The sequence below is a fragment of the Entelurus aequoreus genome, linkage group LG11 (genome assembly GCF_033978785.1).
Source record: "Entelurus aequoreus isolate RoL-2023_Sb linkage group LG11, RoL_Eaeq_v1.1, whole genome shotgun sequence".
Classification (NCBI taxonomy): domain Eukaryota; kingdom Metazoa; phylum Chordata; class Actinopteri; order Syngnathiformes; family Syngnathidae; genus Entelurus; species Entelurus aequoreus.
This window is the reverse complement of record NC_084741.1, coordinates 1,278,260-1,297,736: the sequence shown is the minus strand read 5'-3', so window position 1 is coordinate 1,297,736 and position 19,477 is coordinate 1,278,260. Positions and strand designations below refer to the sequence as shown.

Here is a 19,477-nt window from a genome sequence, read left to right as displayed (position 1 = left end):
TTCCTGATGAGTGAATGTTCCTGATGAGTGAATGTTCCTACCAGAATGTTCCTACCTAGATGTTCCTGATGAGTGAATGTTCCTGATGAGTGAATGTTCCTACCAGAATGTTCCTACCAAGATGTTCCTGATGAGTGAATGTTCCTGATGAGTGAATGTTCCTACCAGAATGTTCCTACCTAGATGTTCCTGATGAGTTAATGTTCCAACCTAGATGTTCCTGATGAGTGAATGTTCCTACCAGAATGTTCCTACCTAGATGTTCCTGATGAGTGAATGTTCCTACCAGAATGTTCCTACCTAGATGTTCCTGATGAGTGAATGTTCCTACCAGAATGTTCCTACCTAGATGTTCCTGATGAGTGAATGTTCCTACCAGAATGTTCCTACCTAGCTGTTCCTGATGAGTGAGTGTTCCTACCAGAATGTTCCGACCTAGATGTTCCTGATGAGTGAGTGTTCCTACCAGAATGTTCCTACCTAGATGTTCCTGATGAGTGAATGTTCCTACCAGAATGTTCCTACCTAGATGTTCCTGATGAGTGAATGTTCCTGATGAGTGAATGTTCCTACCAGAATGTTCCTACCAAGATGTTCCTGATGAGTGAATGTTCCTGTTGAGTGAATGTTCCTACCAAAATGTTCCTGATGAGTGAATGTTCCTGATGAGTGAATGTTCCTACCAGAATGTTCCTACCAAGATGTTCCTGATGAGTGAATGTTCCTGATGAGTGAATGTTCCTACCAGAATGTTCCTACCAAGATGTTCCTGATGAGTGAATGTTCCTGATGAGTGAATGTTCCTACCAGAATGTTCCTACCTAGATGTTCCTGATGAGTGAATGTTCCTGATGAGTGAATGTTCCTACCAGAATGTTCCTACCAAGATGTTCCTGATGAGTGAATGTTCCTACCAAAATGTTCCTACCAAGATGTTCCTGATGAGTGAATGTTCCTGATGAGTGAATGTTCCTACCAGAATGTTCCTACCAAGATGTTCCTGATGAGTGAAAGTTCCTACCAGAATGTTCCTACCAAGATGTTCCTGATGAGTGAGTGTTCCTACCAGACGTGGCTGAGGCGTAGGAGCTGGGAAGCGTCAGAGCAACATGGCTGTTCCAGTTGAACTTGAGAGTCAAACCAAAAGAAGTGGTTGCCATGGCGAAGTAGCCTCTACGAAACAAGGACAGCTCGCCGTTGTCGGTGATGTACGGCAAATTGATGACTCGGCTGTTCAGCTGCAGCAAGCAAACCCAAGGAATCATGAACTCACACCTGGCGGTGTTTGAATGGAAGGTGTCCAAGATACACACACCTTCATAACAATATGTAATATACACACTGCAAGTATATATATAATGTAGTAACAGACACCTTCATAACAATATGTAATATACACACTGCAAGTATATATATCATGTAGTAACAGACACCTTCATAACAATATGTAATATGTACAATATACACACTGCAAGTATATATATATCATGTAGTAACAGACACCTTCATAACAATATGTAATATGTACAATATACACACTGCAAGTATATATATCATGTAGTAACAGACACCTTCATAACAATATGTAATATGTACAATATACACACTGCAAGTATATATATAATGTAGTAACAGACACCTTCATAACAATATGTAATATGTACAATATACACACTGCAAGTATATATATAATGTAGTAACAGACACCTTCATAACAATATGTAATATGTACAATATACACACTGCAAGTATATGTATAATGTAGTAACAGACAACTTCATAACAATATGTAATATGTACAATATACACACTGCAAGTATATATATAATGTAGTAACAGACACCTTCATAACAATATGTAATATGTACAATATACACACTGCAAGTATATATATAATGTAGTAACAGACACCTTCATAACAATATGTAATATGTACAATATACACACTGCAAGTATGTATATCATGTAGTAACAGACACCTTCATAACAATATGTAATAAGTATATATATAATGTAGTAACAGACACCTTCTTAACAATATGTAATAAGTATATATATAATGTAGTAACAGACACCTTCTTAACAATATGTAATAAGTATATATATAATGTAGTAACAGACACCTTCTTAACAATATGTAATAAGTATATATATAATGTAGTAACAGACACCTTCATAACAATATGTAATAAGTATATATATAATGTAGTAACAGACACCTTCTTAACAATATGTAATAAGTATATATATAATGTAGTAACAGACACCTTCTTAACAATATGTAATAAGTATATATATAATGTAGTAACAGACACCTTCATAACAATATGTAATAAGTATATATATAATGTAGTAACAGACACCTTCATAACAATATGTAATATGTACAATATACACACTGCAAGTACGTATATCATGTAGTAACAGACACCTTCATAACAATATGTAATAAGTATATATATAATGTAGTAACAGACACCTTCTTAACAATATGTAATAAGTATATATATAATGTAGTAACAGACACCTTCATAACAATATGTAATAAGTATATATATAATGTAGTAACAGACACCTTCTTAACAATATGTAATAAGTATATATATAATGTAGTAACAGACACCTTCATAACAATATGTAATAAGTATATATATAATGTAGTAACAGACACCTTCATAACAATATGTAATAAGTATATATATAATGTAGTAACAGACACCTTCATAACAATATGTAATATGTACAATATACACACTGCAAGTATGTATATCATGTAGTAACAGACACCTTCATAACAATATGTAATAAGTATATATATAATGTAGTAACAGACACCTTCATAACAATATGTAATATGTACAATATACACACTGCAAGTATGTATATCATGTAGTAACAGACACCTTCATAACAATATGTAATAAGTATATATATAATGTAGTAACAGACACCTTCATAACAATATGTAATAAGTATATATATAATGTAGTAACAGACACCTTCATAACAATATGTAATATGTACAATATACACACTGCAAGTATGTATATCATGTAGTAACAGACACCTTCATAACAATATGTAATAAGTACATATATAATGTAGTAACAGGCACCTTCATAACAACATGTAATAAGTGGATAGCCTTCCCAGAAGAGTTGAAGCTGTAATAGCTGCAAAAGGTCTATGGGTTAGGAATGGGATGGCACTTCAAGGTCATATGTGAGTCAAGGCAGGTGGCCAAATACTTTTGTCAATAAAGTGTAAGTAGAAAACTAAAGTGGTGTGCAAGGTCATCAACAATAAAGAGCCTAAATGGATTCAAAAAGAGAAGAAGATGGATGCACGTGAATGTGCTGTCTTGGGGTGAGCAAGCAGCAAACTGGCGAGCAGGACTTGGGAAACAAGAGTTTGGTGTCACGAGCTGCTCACAAAGTGGGTGGAGTTCATAAATAAGGTGGTGCTGTACTGAAAGTGAGGCAATGGTACCATGTCTTTCTTGGTAACAAAATTCCAATTTCTCAGTAGGATGACTTACCAGTACTTTACCCGGGCTGCCACGACTCATGCTGACCGTGTGGCCAAGGACAGTCAGGGACACGGACTTGGTGTAGGACACGCCTTTGTTGCCGCCTCTGTTCTCGTTCTGGACCAGCACCTGAAAGGGTACCAGGTCCTGGTGTGGACCTGCCGTGTGTTGGGACAGGATGTAGGTGCAAGTGCCCTGGAAGTCAAAGCGCCGATTGTCAAAGGTCCGGTAGTGCGGGTCTCCCACCGCCTGGCAGGTGGCGTAGGAAAGTGGGTAGCAGTCTCTCACGCCCGCCTTCAGGGCACAGTGCTCGCTCTTCTTGCAGCCCACCGGTGTGCACTAGACGGGAAATGAGGGTCAAAACAAATGAAAAGAAGACTTCAGCCAGGTTTCAATGTCTCCTCTTCTACCTTCACACTGCCTTGGAGGCAGCGACACCTGCTGGAACAACTGCTGTCTGCCCAGAAACTGCTGCCTGAGGGCTGATATTGGTCCTGATGCCGACATCCGCAGCTAGACTGAGGGACACACCTGAAAACATTTCACTGGTTATTATTTGCTAGTCAGGTCGGGCTTCTACCGCCACGGGTAAGATGTACCCCCGTGCTACCTGCCGCATTCGGGCAGACGGGGCTCGTAAACCTGGTAAGGCAGCCCATCTAGGAGAAGGAAATCTTCCATCTCAAAACCACTGCTGCCTTGCGGTCAAGCCACTTGAGGGTAAGGCTAAGGGAGTAAACCCCGACAGGAAATCAGGAGCCGGAGTCCTGAAGGCGGTTTGATGTGATCCACTTGGATCCACCAGCCATGCGGAGAGGGGGGGGGGCTTGCTGCCTGGACAACAGCTTGCCCTCCATAGTTCCATGCGCAGGCCATGTAGGTCCACTGGAGAGGTCCGATTGGCGAAGGAAACAGGTGCCAGGGGCCATCTCCGTCCATGGGAGGGACCATCCCAGTGAGACCACCAACCCCTTTTTGGATCTATCCCATCGTGTAACGAGACGGAAGGATGCCGACTATTCCTCATAGAGCACACCTATTTATAGTGCTGAAGAATACATACATACATACATGTGGTGGTCAAATTCCTCTTGACAAAATTGGTGCAGTTCAGCTAAATGTGTTGGTTTTCTGACATGGACTTGTTTCTTCAGCATTGTCCACACCTTTAAGTCAGGACTTTGGGAAGGCCATTCTAAAACTTTCATTCTAGCCTGATTTAGCCATTCCTTTACCACTTTTGAGGTGTGTTTGGGGTCATTGTCCTGTTGGAACACCCAACTGCGCCCAAGACCCAACCTCCGGGCTGATGGTTTTAGCTTGTCCTGAAGAATTTGGAGCTAATCCTCCCTTTTTCATTGTCACATTTAAAGCAGCAGTTCCATTGGCAGCAAAACAGGCCCAGAGCATAATACTACCACCACCATGCTTGACGGTAGGGCTGGTGTTCCAGGGATTAAAGCCCTCACCTTTTCTACTCCAAACATATTGCTGGGTATTGTGGCCAAACAGCTCCATTTTTGTGTCATCTGACCACAGAACTTTCCTCCAGAAGGTCTTATCTTTGTCCATGTGATGTCAGATGAAACAAAAATTGGGCTGTTGCAACCAACCTGGTCCAAAATGGTGGACTGGACATGTGTTTGTCAATGTAAGTTTGGAATATGGCCTCTGGAAGCCAACAGTGCTTGATTAAAAAACACAAATACCTGTCTCCGTTAAGTACGAGTCCATCATTGCACTGACACCCCTCCTCGCAGGGTGCGTCACAAGGCGTGTCGCCGTCTGTGGAGCCGCAGGAAGCAGGACAAGCTGGGCCACAGGCTTCGTAGTGGCTCCCTGGTGGGCAGGTGAGGGCTAGGAAGGAACAAGGAGAATTTTCAGGAGAAGTCTTGGAAAAGACGAGGAATATCGTCAGAACTCTGCTGGACTTCTGAACGTAAGAAAGAACTGTTGAATTGAGACTAAAATCCTGCAGAAGTGCTATGAACCATATTGTAGTTCTGTGTCTACCAATCACAGACGCGGTGACAGGAAGACGTGGAGTCTTGTTAGCATGGAGTATCTTTGAACCAGGGTCTACAAACGGAACACTTTTGAAACGGCTAACTTTCTAAATTTGTGTAAAATACTACTCTAATATTATCCACTTCTATACGCTTTATTCTCGACTTCTCGACTTAGACAAACTTAAATGATCCACAAGGGAAATTGTTCAACACAGTAGCTCAGTTACAATGATAGCTTCCGGGTCAGAAGAAACGGATCAATGCGGATCTTGTCAACTCAGTGAACACACTCTTCCTCAGACTCGCGCTGAACTTTTTGCATTATCGTCCTTAATACGATTATGTAAAACTCTCATTGGGACCCCTTGTTGACTTCTCCCCCACGAGCTGTTCAAACAAACAACTCAGCATTTCAACAAATTGGTGCCGTGACCCGGATTCACTGAGTACAATCATTCCGTTGACAATCGGTCAAAAAGATACAGACAGCCTGAGTGGACTCCTTTTTTTATGACCTCCTCTAGCAATATCCCAAGCCGCTGTTAGCCTGCTATTAGCAGCAAGATTAGCAGCAAGATAATTCCACTGACTATCACAAACGTCCTCAGACGAAGCATGTGAGGAGATAAATGGACAAATACCAGGGGACAGGAGCAGGTAAACAGACAACTAATTAGCTCCATAAAGAAGAAAGACGAAGCATGTAGTAACAGCAGTAAATCAGCCAGTAGTCGGCCCCTGTAGTTAGTTAGCCAGGAGCATATTTCAAACAATGATGTGGGAAGACGAACAACAGGGCAAACTCAGCACCCACAGATTAATGAAGAAACTAAGAAGCTAAGGATTCAAACTCTGAACCCATCGTGTTTCCATCCCATACCACCGAAACCAGTTATTTTAGAGCGTTTTCTATTCGGGCTCCAGTACTCTGGAATGCCCTCCCGGTAACAGTTAGAGATGCTACCTCAGTAGAAGCATTTAAGTCCCATCTTAAAACTCATTTGTATAATCTAGCCTTTAAATAGACCCCCCCTTTTTTAGACCAGTTGATCTGCCGTTTCTTTTCTTCTCTCCTCTTCTCCCCTGTCCCTTGCGAGGGGGAGTTGCATAGGTCCAGTGGCCATGGATGAAGTGCTGGCTGTCCAGAGCCGGGACCCCGGGTGGACCACTAGCCTGTACATCGGTTGGGGACATCTCTGCGCTGCTGACCCGTCTCCGCTCGGGATGGTTTCCTGTTGGCCCCGCTGTGGACTGGACCCCCGCTGATGTGTTGGATCCACTGTGGACTGGACTTTCACAATGTTATGTCAGACCCACTCGACATCCGTTGCTTTCGGTCTCCCCTAGAGGGGGGGGGTTACCCACATATGCGGTCCCCTCCAAGGTTTCTCATAGTCATTCACCGACGTCCCACTGGGGTGAGTTTTTCCTTGCCCGTATGTGGGCTCTGTACCGAGGATGTCGTTGTGGCTTGTACAGCCCTTTGAGACACTTGTGATTTAGGGCTATATAAATAAACATTGATTGATTGATTGATTATTTTAAAAGCACGTTTCTGAAAATATATCAGCAAACCTAAAAGGAAAACGTAATTTCATTGTCGTATTTCAGCTGAAGATAAAACACCAAAGCCCTCTGTCGGACCAGAACCGAGGTCAGACGTAGGTAGAGGGTTAATTGGCTCTGTGACCCAAGCTTTACCACTGGCTGGGCCACATTGGGTACTCATTAACAGCCAGTAGGCTGTAGGAACAATTCTAGGGCAAAGAAGTTGACAACCCTTACAAGGGGGCAGCCCTGGGAGGCACAAAGATGGCTGTTAGGGGGCACACAAGGGAGCGAGATATCGTTTGGATCGAGTCTCCCCACAGGTAGACACTGCTGCAGAACCTGTTGGGAAGTTTGTTTGTCAAGTAAAAGAAGTCCATGTTCAACGTGCGTAACCCGCATCACACTTCATCTTTCACACACCCACGTCGACTTTCAGTCCGGGAGAAAGGTGGCAAGGCCAGAGGCACTACAGTTTCAACTTGACACGAGAACAGGCAATAGAACGAATCATCCATCCATGCATCCATTTTCTACCGCTTGTCCCTTTCGGAGTCGCGGGGGTTGCTGAAGCCTATCTCAGCTGCATTCGGGCGGAAGGCGGGGTACACCCTGGACAAGTCACCACCTCATCGCATGGCCAACACAGATAGACAGACAACAATCACACTCACATTCACACACTAGGGACCATTTGGTGTTGCCAATCAACCTATCCCCAGGTGCATGTCTTTGGAGGTGGGAGGGGCCTATCCCCAGGTGCATGTATTTGGAGGTGGGAGGGGCCTATCCCCAGGTGCATGTCTTTGGAGGTGGGAGGAAGCCGAAGTACCCGGAGGGAACCCACGCAGTGACGGGGAGAACATGCAAACTCCACGCAGAAAGATCCCGAGCCCGGGATTGAACTCAGGACAAATCAATAAAATAAAATGTTCTTTCTATCACAATTTCCTTTAGAAAATAATCAATCAATTCAATCCAAATGAGCCAAAACAGATTGTGTCGAAGTTTATCATTACGTCAAAATGACAAATTGACTTACGGCAGTTTGAGATCATTCTCCACTGGGGGCTGACTTGAACACCCTCTGACAGACAGGCGTCGTTATAACTTTTCAGGTTATCACAGAGAAGCTGTCTTGCGCCTGGAAACAACCAAGTCAACACATTTCACATACGGAAAAATCTCAAGATGTTTTGACGTGGCGCAGCAAGCGGATGAAAAGAAAGCAAAGCAAAATATTTCAATCCTTTTGTGCGTCACCCTTATTGATGCAGACATCGTAGACACAGTTGTCCTGGTACAACAAGGGGTTGACCCGTTTGTGGCAGGAGGAAAAGGGTCCATCCGCCTGCGTCAGTATTCCACATTTGTCAGGGTGTCGGAAGTAGACCTGCTTGTCTGGTGAACATGTGGGGCAGCGTCCACCACAGTTATCGTGACAGAACAGATCAGAATCTTTCCCTTTCCACTGCTGAATCATTTTCAAGACTGTTGACACGTGAGAGCCTGCAAGAGAAAAAAGGAAAGTTCCGTCTTGTCTTAACTCAACCGTTGAGAAAAAACAATAAAAGTGATGAATTCAAGCAGCCTTCAACAGTTTTATGCTCACACACTATGTAGGACAGCTCAAGTCTGAGGGGATGGTGACGCTCTAAGGTAGAGGCATGCTCTAACAAGAACGGTTTCACCTTTTTGGGATGCACAACGACAGTCATTAAGGTACAACAAGGTGGCCCTTTGGACTCCGGATGCAGCTGACAGGTACATTGGCAGTTGTCAAGGCAAAAACTTTTTGTTTGCAGAAGCCACGGAGAGCGACTTCCCGTCTGTCTCAGGAAGGGGAAGCAGTGCACCATGAACACCATGTGTAGTGGAATTGGTGTGCTGCTGACCTCGACTTGGAATGTTGAGGACCCATTGAATCAATATTTCGAAGACTTCCTCAATCCCATATACGCAACTTCCTAAAAAGGATCCAATGCCTGGGGACACTACTAAGCTCTCCCTTCTCTGGGGATGAGTTTGCAGAGGTTGTCAAAAAGTTATTTAATGGAAGGGCTCTTGGGAAGGATCCGTCCAGAATTCCTTAAGTCTTTGGATGTTGTGGTATGTCCTGGTTTACGAGACTCCACAGCATTGCATAGACATAAGGGGCAGTGCCTGTGGATTAGCAGATTGGGACAGTGGCTCTTCTTTTTAAGAAGGGAGACCACCAGTGTTCCAACTATCTTAGGATCATACTCCTCTGGTAAGGTCTATTCAGAGAGACTAGAGAGGAGGTTCTGCCGGATAGACATACCTCAGATTCTGGTTGAGCAATTGTGGTTTTTGTCCTGGCCGGGGAGGGGTCAGCTCTATACTCTTGACATTTGCACAGGGTACAAGAGGAGATCTTACAGAAAGTGGAGGCGTTCAATTACCTTTGAGTCTTCTTCATGTGAGGTAAGAATGGCTCATAAGACCAACAGACTGACTTTGCATTGGTTTGTTGTGGTAAAGGGAACTAAGCCGGAAAGCGAATATATCAGTTTACTGGTTCTACATTCTTACCCTCACCTATGGCCATGAGCTTTGGGTAGTGACCAAAAGGAGATGAGAAGGTGGGGAGCTCTGTCATTCATGAGAGAATTGGAGTTAAATCGCTGCTCCTCCACATTGAAACAAGTTAGAGGAGCTGGCTCGGGGATCTAGACAGGATGCCCATCAGACGCCTCCCTGGGGAGATGTTCAGGGCATTTCTGACCAGTAGGAGACCTCCAGGAAGACCGAGGACACTTTGGAGAGACAATGTCACTCAGCTGGCCCGGGAACGCCTCACGATCTCCTGGAAGGAACTGGACAAAGTGGCCTGGAAGAGGGAAGTCTGGGTTTCTCTGCTTAGGCTGCTGCCCTTGTGACCCAACCTCAAATAGGCGGAAAAAGATGGAGGGGTGTCCTATACAGCTTTGTGCTTGACTTGAACTCATCACGTCCCTAAGTGACATGTTGGAAACATTTAGGAGTGGTTATCATATGGCAGTCATGTGACTATCCCAGGTGTGTGGGTTTGTAGGCCTGCTCGATGTGTGTACAGAAAACTTCTCTTGTGAATTGGTATAAATAAAACTGATTTGAGTTATCAAGTGGAGCGTTACCTCCAAGTTCTGGTCCTGGGTTTCCTGCTTACCTTTTGGCTCAGGCAGGTCATCTGCTGCTTCTCCGTTGTAGTTTCCACAGAGTCCTCCTAAGTGTTTATAATAGGAGGATGGTACTGTAATGTAAAGCCTCATGTTCCAGTCATATTTTACAGTCAGACCAAAGTCAGTTCTGAGAACAGCATAGCTTCCGCTACGCTTCACAGTGACCTTCCCATTTAACAACCTGACTGGCAGGTACTGAAGTTCACCATTGACCTGAAAATGCAACCACAAGTTATAATAATGTAGCTTTATTCTATGACTTTTTTTTACCTAGGGCCTTACCTGAACCTGTTTTGTCTGTCTGCCAATGATAATTGTATGCTCATGAACGTCCACAGTTACAGTCCTCACAAAGGAAACCCGACGGTTTCCTCGATGGTCATTCTTTGTGGTCACAGTGAAAGGCAGGAGGCCAGGTACCTTCTCTGCTAGTGTTGTCATAATGTAGGTGCAGGAGCCCTGGAAAACATCACAGAGCCACATTGGAAGTCCAGAACGATCGGCAACAACAGAGAGGTTAGATGTTTAGGAAACACTGCTTGGAGGTTTTTGCACACAGTCTGTAAAGCACTTGGAACCAGAAAGCAGTCAATGCGACTTAGTGGTTTTGATACACAGGTCATGACGTTCATAGTAGCTCCCAGAACACGAGGCTGTGTTACAAAGATGAGTGGTGGGGGTCGTCTACCAAGTGTCTGAGCGCCGTCAGGCGAAATGGGATGGAGAAACAAGTTTTATGGACAAATAATCCAAAAACGTTCATTAGGTCTTCAAAAAATTATGCGATTTTGTTATTCTTATAGCCAGACCTGTGTTTATTTCCGTATCTGACGGTTTCAGCCACAAGTGTTGCCTTCCTCAGAGGTTGTCCCGTGATGTTGCTGTGACATGTCTGGTCAGCGGATTTCTGCTTGTAGTAGCAGGCTGACAGCGCCATCTGAAGTCCAACCTCTTCAGGACTGTGTCCCAGGTGTGGGAAGGTTGGTACGCCCCCTCGTCCCGGTTCACAGTCTGGGCGGCGTGCTTCCGAATTTCGATGGCTTCTTTGATCCAACGACGGTATTTGTTGCCCTCAGTGCCGATGACATGTGCCTTGTCCCGATCCATGCGGGGGTTCTCCCTCTTGCCGTGGTCTGATATGGCACACTTAAGTTGTTCTTGTTCTGCTTGTCGTCTGGTGGCTCGCGTGCACGCTTTTGATGTTTCCTTTTCACATTCTTTTTCATGCTCTTTCTTCCTGAGGTTCTGCCCGTTTGTCCAACGAGTGCACACGAGCCACCAGACGACAAGCAGATCAAGAACAACTGAAGTCTGCCATATCAAGAAGGAGAACCACCTCGTGGACTGGGACAAGGCGCATGTCATCGGCACTGAAAGCAACAAATGACATCGTTGGATCAGAGAAGCCATCGAGATCTGGAAGCGCGCCGCCCAGACTGTGAACCGGGACGAGGGGGCGTACCAACCTTCCCACACTTGGGACACAGTCCTGAAGAGGTTGGACTTCAGATGGCGCTGTCAGCCTGCTACTACAAGCAGAAATCAGCTGACCAGACATGTCACAGCAACATCACGTGAAGCGTTCCCAGGCCAGAGAGGAGATGTAATCCCCCCCAACCCCCCATCTGGTCCTTGGCCTGGTCCTCCCAGTGGGACGTGCAACGAGGACCTTCCTAGGGAGACGCTGGTGTGGCATCTGCACGAGATGCCTGAACCACCTAAGCTGGCTCCTTTCCAAGCGAAGGAGCAGCGGCTCTACTCCGAGTCTCTCTCGGGTGACTGAACTTCTCACCCTATCTCTAAGGGAGATGCCAGCCACCCTTCTGAGGTAACTCATTTCGGCCGCTTGTATCCGCGATCTTATTCTTTCGGACACCAAAGATGTGTTGCATCAATTAGTGTCAACCTGCGCTTGGGTGGTTGCTCGTTCTGGCTCAGGGCAAAGAAGGTCGTAATGTTGACGTTCAAGGTCAAGGTCATGTCCAGTCTTACCTGGAAGTCGTAGCGTCTTCCATCAAATGTCAGGTAGTGAGGGTCACCGACCGCATGGCAGGTGGCGGTGGACATGTGGACACACTTTCCATCCACGCAACGCTCCTTGGCTCTGCATGTCACATCCTCACAGGGGTCCCTAGGGGCCACAGGAAGAGGGCCGCCTGCCAAAATAAACCCACGTCAACCTCTCCCTTCATGGTTGATTTGAACTCTTCTTCCATTATGATTACATGGGACTATCATGACATCATGACTATCATGACTATCATGCATGTCCAGCACATGCAACTCTCCATTTATTATTAGAAGATTCCTCGTTTTTTTTAGTGTTCTGGAAACAAAACAGTATTTCGGTGCAGATGCTGGGATTTGGCCTCGTAGTCCGTAACTCCCGGACTATAAGTAGCTACTTTTTTCCGACGCTTTGAACCCTGCGGCTTATAAAACGGTGCGGCTAGTTTTTAAGGATTTTTCATAATGCAATTAGTTTTCGTAAAACACTTGCAAAATCAACTTGAAAATTCCCGTGGAAATTTTGATAGGCCTGCTATCTGTGCCCTGGACCTCTGGCCGGGGGTCGCCGGAAGCCGCCGTACTTATTTGATGGTGCCGAGTGTCTGAATCCGTGAGTTTTAGGTGTAACTGTACAAAACGAGCCACAGAACTAGCCTAAAACAGTAGCATGTTTACATAAAAATGCTAAGACTTAGCATGTGTGCTAACGATAGCATGATATCAGTCAGCATGTTTCATATAGCAAGTTATATGACTCAAATGTGTATGGCGGCGTAAATAGAATAAAAAGTGTAAAATTAGATGAAAAAGGTAGCAAGTTTAAGTTAGCTTATTAGCATGCTGTCGTTTGCCTGCTAACAGTTAACAAGTGACACATACCGAGTTATATGACTCTAAGGTGTATGGCTGGGGAATTAGAGGGAAAAAAGAGTACAAATAGCTAAAAAAAAAAGTTAGCACTTTAATGTTAGCATGCTAACAAAAGCATTTTAAGCAAGTTAAATGACTCTAAGGTAAACGGTTGCAGAATTAGCTCAAAAAGCCAGCACTTTAAAGTGAGCATGCTAACATGCTAACGTAAAAATGCATACAGTTAGCATGTCCTGCCATTTAGTGGTTTTAACCGGAAGCAGAAGTGCCGTTCCGTCTTCCAGCTAAAGTCTAGAACGCTGGTGGTTCTTTGAGCACATTTCGGGTAGTCCTTGTGAGAATCCTGCGTGTGGCTCGGAGTTGAGCTTGGTTCACTTGGTTCAAGCTCAACTCTGAGTCACACGCAGGATTCTCACAGCAATGAGGAAAATTCTCCTCCAGACCCACTATACGTGTGTGTGTGTGTGTGTGTGTGTGTGTGTGTGTGTGTGTGTGTGTGTGTGTGTGTGTGTGTGTGTGTGTGTGTGTGTGTGTGTGTGTGTGTGTGTGTGTGTGTGTGTGTGTGTGCGCGCGCACCTCTAGAGCAGACTCCAGCAGTTCCATAGCCGTGGCGAGTCTTCCCACCATAACCGTAGACCGCCATTCGTGCGCCGCCTTCCACGGTCACATGACCGGCGTGCGAGCCCAGCGCCACGTTGGACCACACCCAGCGTGGGTCTGAGAGGAAGTTGCTCCAGCGAGGGGACAGGCAGCGTCCCTCCATGCAGACTTTCACGCCGGACGAGCCCTCCCTCTCCGCCAGGAGCGCCACAGCGCTGGAGAAGCCTCCGCCCAGCGTCTGCAGGGTCCAGTCGGTGGCCATCTTGCAGGTGGGGGTGATGGTGAGGAGGAAGGGGTCATGAGGTTTGTTGTTGCTGAGAAGGAGCACCATGACCTTCTTGTTGCTCCGGACCACCAGTGGACTGTTCTTCACTTCGTGGACGCTCATCAGTCCTGCTGTCTTCAGCGTCCTGTTGGCGTAGAAACCTTTGATGAAAGTCTTCCACTTACTCATTTACCTTTGTCAACTTGGAACCCCGATTTGGCCGGAAGGATGTGTCATTTTGCGACATACTTTACGTCTGATGTCTTACATTGCAGAAGTAAAAGGAGCAGGAAATATTTCAAACAACTCAACTGTTTCTGGGTCGCGTGATGGCCTCTGTGCAGCGTCACCTCGGTGTCGTCCTCCGCCACCACTACCACCGCCAAGTTTCTGGATTTGCAGCTTCCTGTTTTGGGCACCATGTAGTCCGTTCCCAAACTGGCCACAGGTGGGAGCTGTTCATAGACGTGTTCACAACCCGAACCCATGGCCAGACACTGGTGACCTGCTAGGACGGCCACAGGCAACTCGGACCTGATGATGCCCGTCCAAGCGTTATGACTCCGTACCAGGTAGGATGCGTGAGGTGAGAGGGTGACGGTCACTGGCTTGCCACGCTGCCAGCGACTGCCACCTCGCAGCGACACGTCAGCGCTCGGTAAGACGGTGACCCGGTTGGGCTTGTTGCCATTTACGATAGCCAAGACCTTGTCCATGCCCTTTGCGCCTCCTTGCGGTGTGTACACCAGGTACTCTGTGCCCAGTTGGCCGACTGGAGAAACCACACTTCCGTCTCCGGACTTGTCCCGCCGGTTAAAAGAGACCACTGAGATTTCAGCACTCGATGAGATCCGGATTGCAGAGTTTTCGGTAAGAAACTGCTGCCGCAGCTCGGCTCTGAGTGGCAGAGAAACCCAGCGGCTTTCGTCTACCGAGAGGCTCAACTTCATGGAGAAGTCGAGTGAAGCAACCTGCAGATCAACATGACGTCATTGGTGAAACTTTTAGTCAAAGAACTGATTCACTCTCTGCATCTGAAAGGACTAATGACCACAACTCCCGCACTAGGGCAGGCAGAGGCAAACTACGGTCCACAGCTCACATTCAGCCATTAAAGCTCTTTGATTTGCTCCTGCCACAACCTTTTAGTCAAAGTCCTTTAATGAGACAATTCGAAATGCTATTTTGAGGCTACTGTAAGTCTTCAACCAGTTACGGAACTGAAATAATTCCAATGGAGGTTCAGTGCCTTCCTTTGATAGAAATATTTACAACCCATAGCAACAATTATGGAATCGTGTGCAAAGCTAACACCTGCTTCGGATGAAAAGTGTTCGCTAGTCTGCAGTTCAAAAGGAGTGTTAACACTTTGGAGAGTTGATACAGCAAGTGGATTGACGTGACTTCAACACGAGAGGTGTCCGCTGGGCGTGTCCATGCACGCGCCTCTCCAGCCGGGGCCACGCCTCTGCACAGCTGCGCTCATTCAGAAATTAACACACCAGACGTTGATGAGACTCCACGCTTCATAAGTGTTAGAATAATTATGTATAAGTTATCACACAACTCTTATGCTTAAAGGCCGTTGCTATAGTTATCATCAATTGTGCTGAAGTTGTACTTTTCTATCTGTGCAAAGGGACACAACTTTTAATCTTCCATTGCAAGTTGACTCGCATCAGCAGTTTGTTTCCAGACCCTGCCTGCTGACAGCCAAGGACAGACATCGAGTACCTCAACGCAGACAAAACAGAGACAGGGCGAAATCCAGAGTGTCAGCACATTTCTATTCTGGATAATCATGTATTGTGTCTACTGGGGCTGCTTGCATTACACCTCGCTTCAGAAGCAGCCTCAGTGATGTTAACTAGGGAACACCCGAATAAATAGAGGAGCACGTAGGCCTGTACCTTTGAGCGTAGGGTGAAACTGTAACTGAGTGTACAGCCCCAATACGTTTCTCCCCATGAGCAAAATTGAACTCTGTCTCTGCCTGATTCCTTCTTCTTGTCTTGTGTAATAGATAGTTCGGTGTTTGAACCTGACAATAAGCCAGCACGCCTTGCATCTCAGCGCCAGAACGTAGCCGTCTGTATCGTACATATTCGTCACAAGCTGTGTGTCTTGTCTCTTTGGACCTCTGGATCTCTTACTGCCTTCCCGGATCTCGACCTCTCGCCTGCTTACGGACTCGGACGCCTCTCTCCTACCCCTCACATCTCGCCTGCTTACGGACTCGGACGCCTCTCTCCTACCCCCGACATCTCGCCTGCTTACGGACTCGGACGCCTCTCTTCTACCCCCGACATCTCGCCTGCTTACGGACTCGGACGCCTCTCTCCTACCCCTGACATCTCGCCTGCTTACGGACTCGGACGCCTCTCTCCTACCCCGACATCTCGCCTGCTTACGGACTCGGACGCCTCTCTCCTACCCCCGACATCTCGCCTGCTTACGGACTCGGACGCCTCTCTTCTACCCCCGACATCTCGCCTGCTTACGGACTCGGACGCCTCTCTCCTACCCCCGACATCTCGCCTGCTTACGGACTCGGACGCCTCTCTTCTACCCCTGACATCTCGCCTGCTTACGGACTCGGACGCCTCTCTTCTACCCCCGACATCTCGCCTGCTTACGGACTCGGACGCCTCTCTCCTACCCCCGACATCTCGCCTGCTTACGGACTCGGACGCCTCTCTCCTACCCCCGACATCTCGCCTGCTTACGGACTCGGATGCCTCTCTCCTACCCCTCACATCTCGCCTGCTTACGGACTCGGACGCCTCTCTCCTACCCCCGACATCTCGCCTGCTTACGGACTCGGACGCCTCTCTTCTACCCCCGACATCTCGCCTGCTTACGGACTCGGACGCCTCTCTTCTACCCCTGACATCTCGCCTGCTTACGGACTCGGACGCTTCTCTTCTACCCCCGACATCTCGCCTGCTTACGGACTCGGACGCCTCTCTCCTACCCCGACATCTCGCCTGCTTACGGACTCGGACGCCTCTCTCCTACCCCCGACATCTCGCCTGCTTACGGACTCGGACGCCTCTCTCCTACCCCCGACATCTCGCCTGCTTACGGACTCGGACGCCTCTCTCCTACCCCCGACATCTCGCCTGCTTACGGACTCGGACGCCTCTCTCCTACCCCTCACATCTCGCCTGCTTACGGACTCGGACGCCTCTCTCCTACCCCCGACATCTCGCCTGCTTACGGACTCGGACGCCTCTCTTCTACCCCCGACATCTCGCCTGCTTACGGACTCGGACGCCTCTCTCCTACCCCTGACATCTCGCCTGCTTACGGATTCGGACGCCTCTCTCCTACCCCGACATCTCGCCTGCTTACGGACTCGGACGCCTCTCTCCTACCCCCGACATCTCGCCTGCTTACGGACTCGGACGCCTCTCTCCTACCCCCGACATCTCGCCTGCTTACGGACTCGGGCGCCTCTCTCCTACCCCCGACATCTCGCCTGCTTACTGACTCGGACGCCTCTCTTCTACCCCCGACATCTCGCCTGCTTACGGACTCGGACGCCTCTCTTCTACCCCCGACATCTCGCCTGCTTATGGACTCGGACGCCTCTCTCCTACCCCCGACATCTCGCCTGCTTATGGACTCGGACGCCTCTCTCCTACCCCCGACATCTCGCCTGCTTACTGACTCGGACGCCTCTCTTCTACCCCCGACATCTCGCCTGCTTACTGACTCGGACGCCTCTCTTCTACCCCCGACATCTCGCCTGCTTACGGACTCGGACGCCTCTCTCCTACCCCCGACATCTCGCCTGCTTACTGACTCGGACGCCTCTCTCCTACCCCCGACATCTCGCCTGCTTACGGACTACCGAGCCAGCCTTGCCCCCTTTGGACTTCCACACGCTTCTCAACATACACCTTAAGGAAGTCTGGGGTCTTTGCTAGAGCTGTTTTCCCCGTGACCCGGTTGAAGATGGATGGATGGATGGATGAAACAGCTGAATGATCATCCTTCCATCATTTTTGCCGGGCTTGCGTGTGCTTCCTGTCACCGCAAGGGGGCCAAAAGTACTGAAACCATCGTGACCTGTGAGACCCAAAGTTTGCCTCCAGGATAAAAAAATAAATTTTCAACGTTTCTGACCTGAATGTGGACATTGGACCCGGAGCCCAAGTCGGTCAGAACCAACTCAAGTTTATGGTCGTTTCGAAAAAGGAATGTCAATAAAGCATTCTGGTAGTTGGGGAGAAAGGTTGTGATGAACTCCTTTCCTGTAGCACATCCATGGCTCACTGGAGAAGCAGAAGAAATAGGACATATTAGTAGGAGTTATGAACGATCATGTGACTTTCCTGTAGGAGTAAGTACCTGGCACTAGGGCGGCCACAGTCAAGCACAGGAGAAGATGAACCTCCATGGCTGGAAGTGGATCATGTGGTCAATAATCACCTTGATCATGCAGATACAAAAAGGATAATTAACCTTGAATGAACTTGTCCTCACGCTGAGTGAGCATTCTGTGCTCCTGCTTTGATCGTGGACTATGGACAGTGAGTGCCGGCAGCCGTCTGTTTTGAGGGACTTTCACCACAACACAACATACCGGATGATATCGCGAGATCAGCGGCTTGCCGTGGTTTGTTGTCGGCACTCAGGAAAGAGGCGATAACGCGGGCGGACGATAGCTAGGAAGGAAGTCCAGCCGAGGTACAGGTCTGGACCTATATGCTGACTAAGGTTCAACTTCTAGCGGGTCTAATTTTGTAATGCTAGATCGTGGACGTATATATGTGTATATTGACAATAAAGGGCTTTTCGGTTCTGTATCATGTAAATAACTCTGCTGATTGGCTGCTTCGACTTGTAAACAATAGAGGCTCAAGGCGACTTGGTACGCTACGAGCTACATCGCAAACGTAATAACGGGTTATATAATTTACTGGTCCATAGCCAATTGTCTTACATTAGAAGGCTAAGCTAGCTACACAACAACTCCAGCTCACATTACAAAGGCAACTTTAACACATATTTAACTGACATGTATTACTAACCGTTTTATTGTCTTTCCATTGCCATAAATAGTTGGCACCGAGGCGGCCATTAAAAGTACTTTAATCCTTCTTTATTTTGCCAGAGGACGGCGCTGCTATTGTCTTATATTAGAAGGCAAAGCTAGCTACACCACAACTCCAGCTAACATTACGAAAGTAACTAACACATTTTTAACCGACTTTTATTATTATTATTAAATAGTTGGCACCAAGGCGGCCATTAAAAGTACTTTTCGGAAAATCCTTCTTTATTTTGCCAGAGGACGGCGCTGCTATCGTCTTACATTAGAAGGCTAAGCTAGCTACTACTGGGTACGCTACAAGCTACAGTTAATTGTAAACATAATAACGGATTATATAACTTACTGGTCCATTGCCAATTGTCTTACATTAGAAGGCCAAGCTAGCTACACAACAACTTGAGC

General features: G+C 47.0%; 1 protein-coding gene across 1 annotated transcript in view; it reads right to left on the bottom strand.

Annotated features, from left to right (window-relative positions):
- LOC133660497 (IgGFc-binding protein-like) overlaps positions 1-18,431 on the bottom strand; it is an 81,520-nt gene extending 63,089 nt beyond the window's left edge. Inside the window, exons 1-13 of the mRNA XM_062064035.1 lie at positions 18,370-18,431; positions 18,145-18,293; positions 14,282-14,984; positions 13,725-14,174; positions 12,261-12,424; positions 10,551-10,727; positions 10,256-10,481; positions 8,350-8,595; positions 8,129-8,230; positions 5,239-5,386; positions 3,940-4,060; positions 3,539-3,868; positions 1,067-1,238 (exon numbers count right to left, since the gene is read on the bottom strand). Of these exons, the coding sequence (XP_061920019.1) occupies positions 1,067-1,238; positions 3,539-3,868; positions 3,940-4,060; positions 5,239-5,386; positions 8,129-8,230; positions 8,350-8,595; positions 10,256-10,481; positions 10,551-10,727; positions 12,261-12,424; positions 13,725-14,174; positions 14,282-14,984; positions 18,145-18,293; positions 18,370-18,418 (3,037 nt within the window). The 5' untranslated portion in view covers positions 18,419-18,431. The remainder of the gene's footprint in view (positions 1-1,066; positions 1,239-3,538; positions 3,869-3,939; positions 4,061-5,238; positions 5,387-8,128; positions 8,231-8,349; positions 8,596-10,255; positions 10,482-10,550; positions 10,728-12,260; positions 12,425-13,724; positions 14,175-14,281; positions 14,985-18,144; positions 18,294-18,369) is intronic.
- Between the last annotated feature and the right edge of the window lie 1,046 nt (positions 18,432-19,477).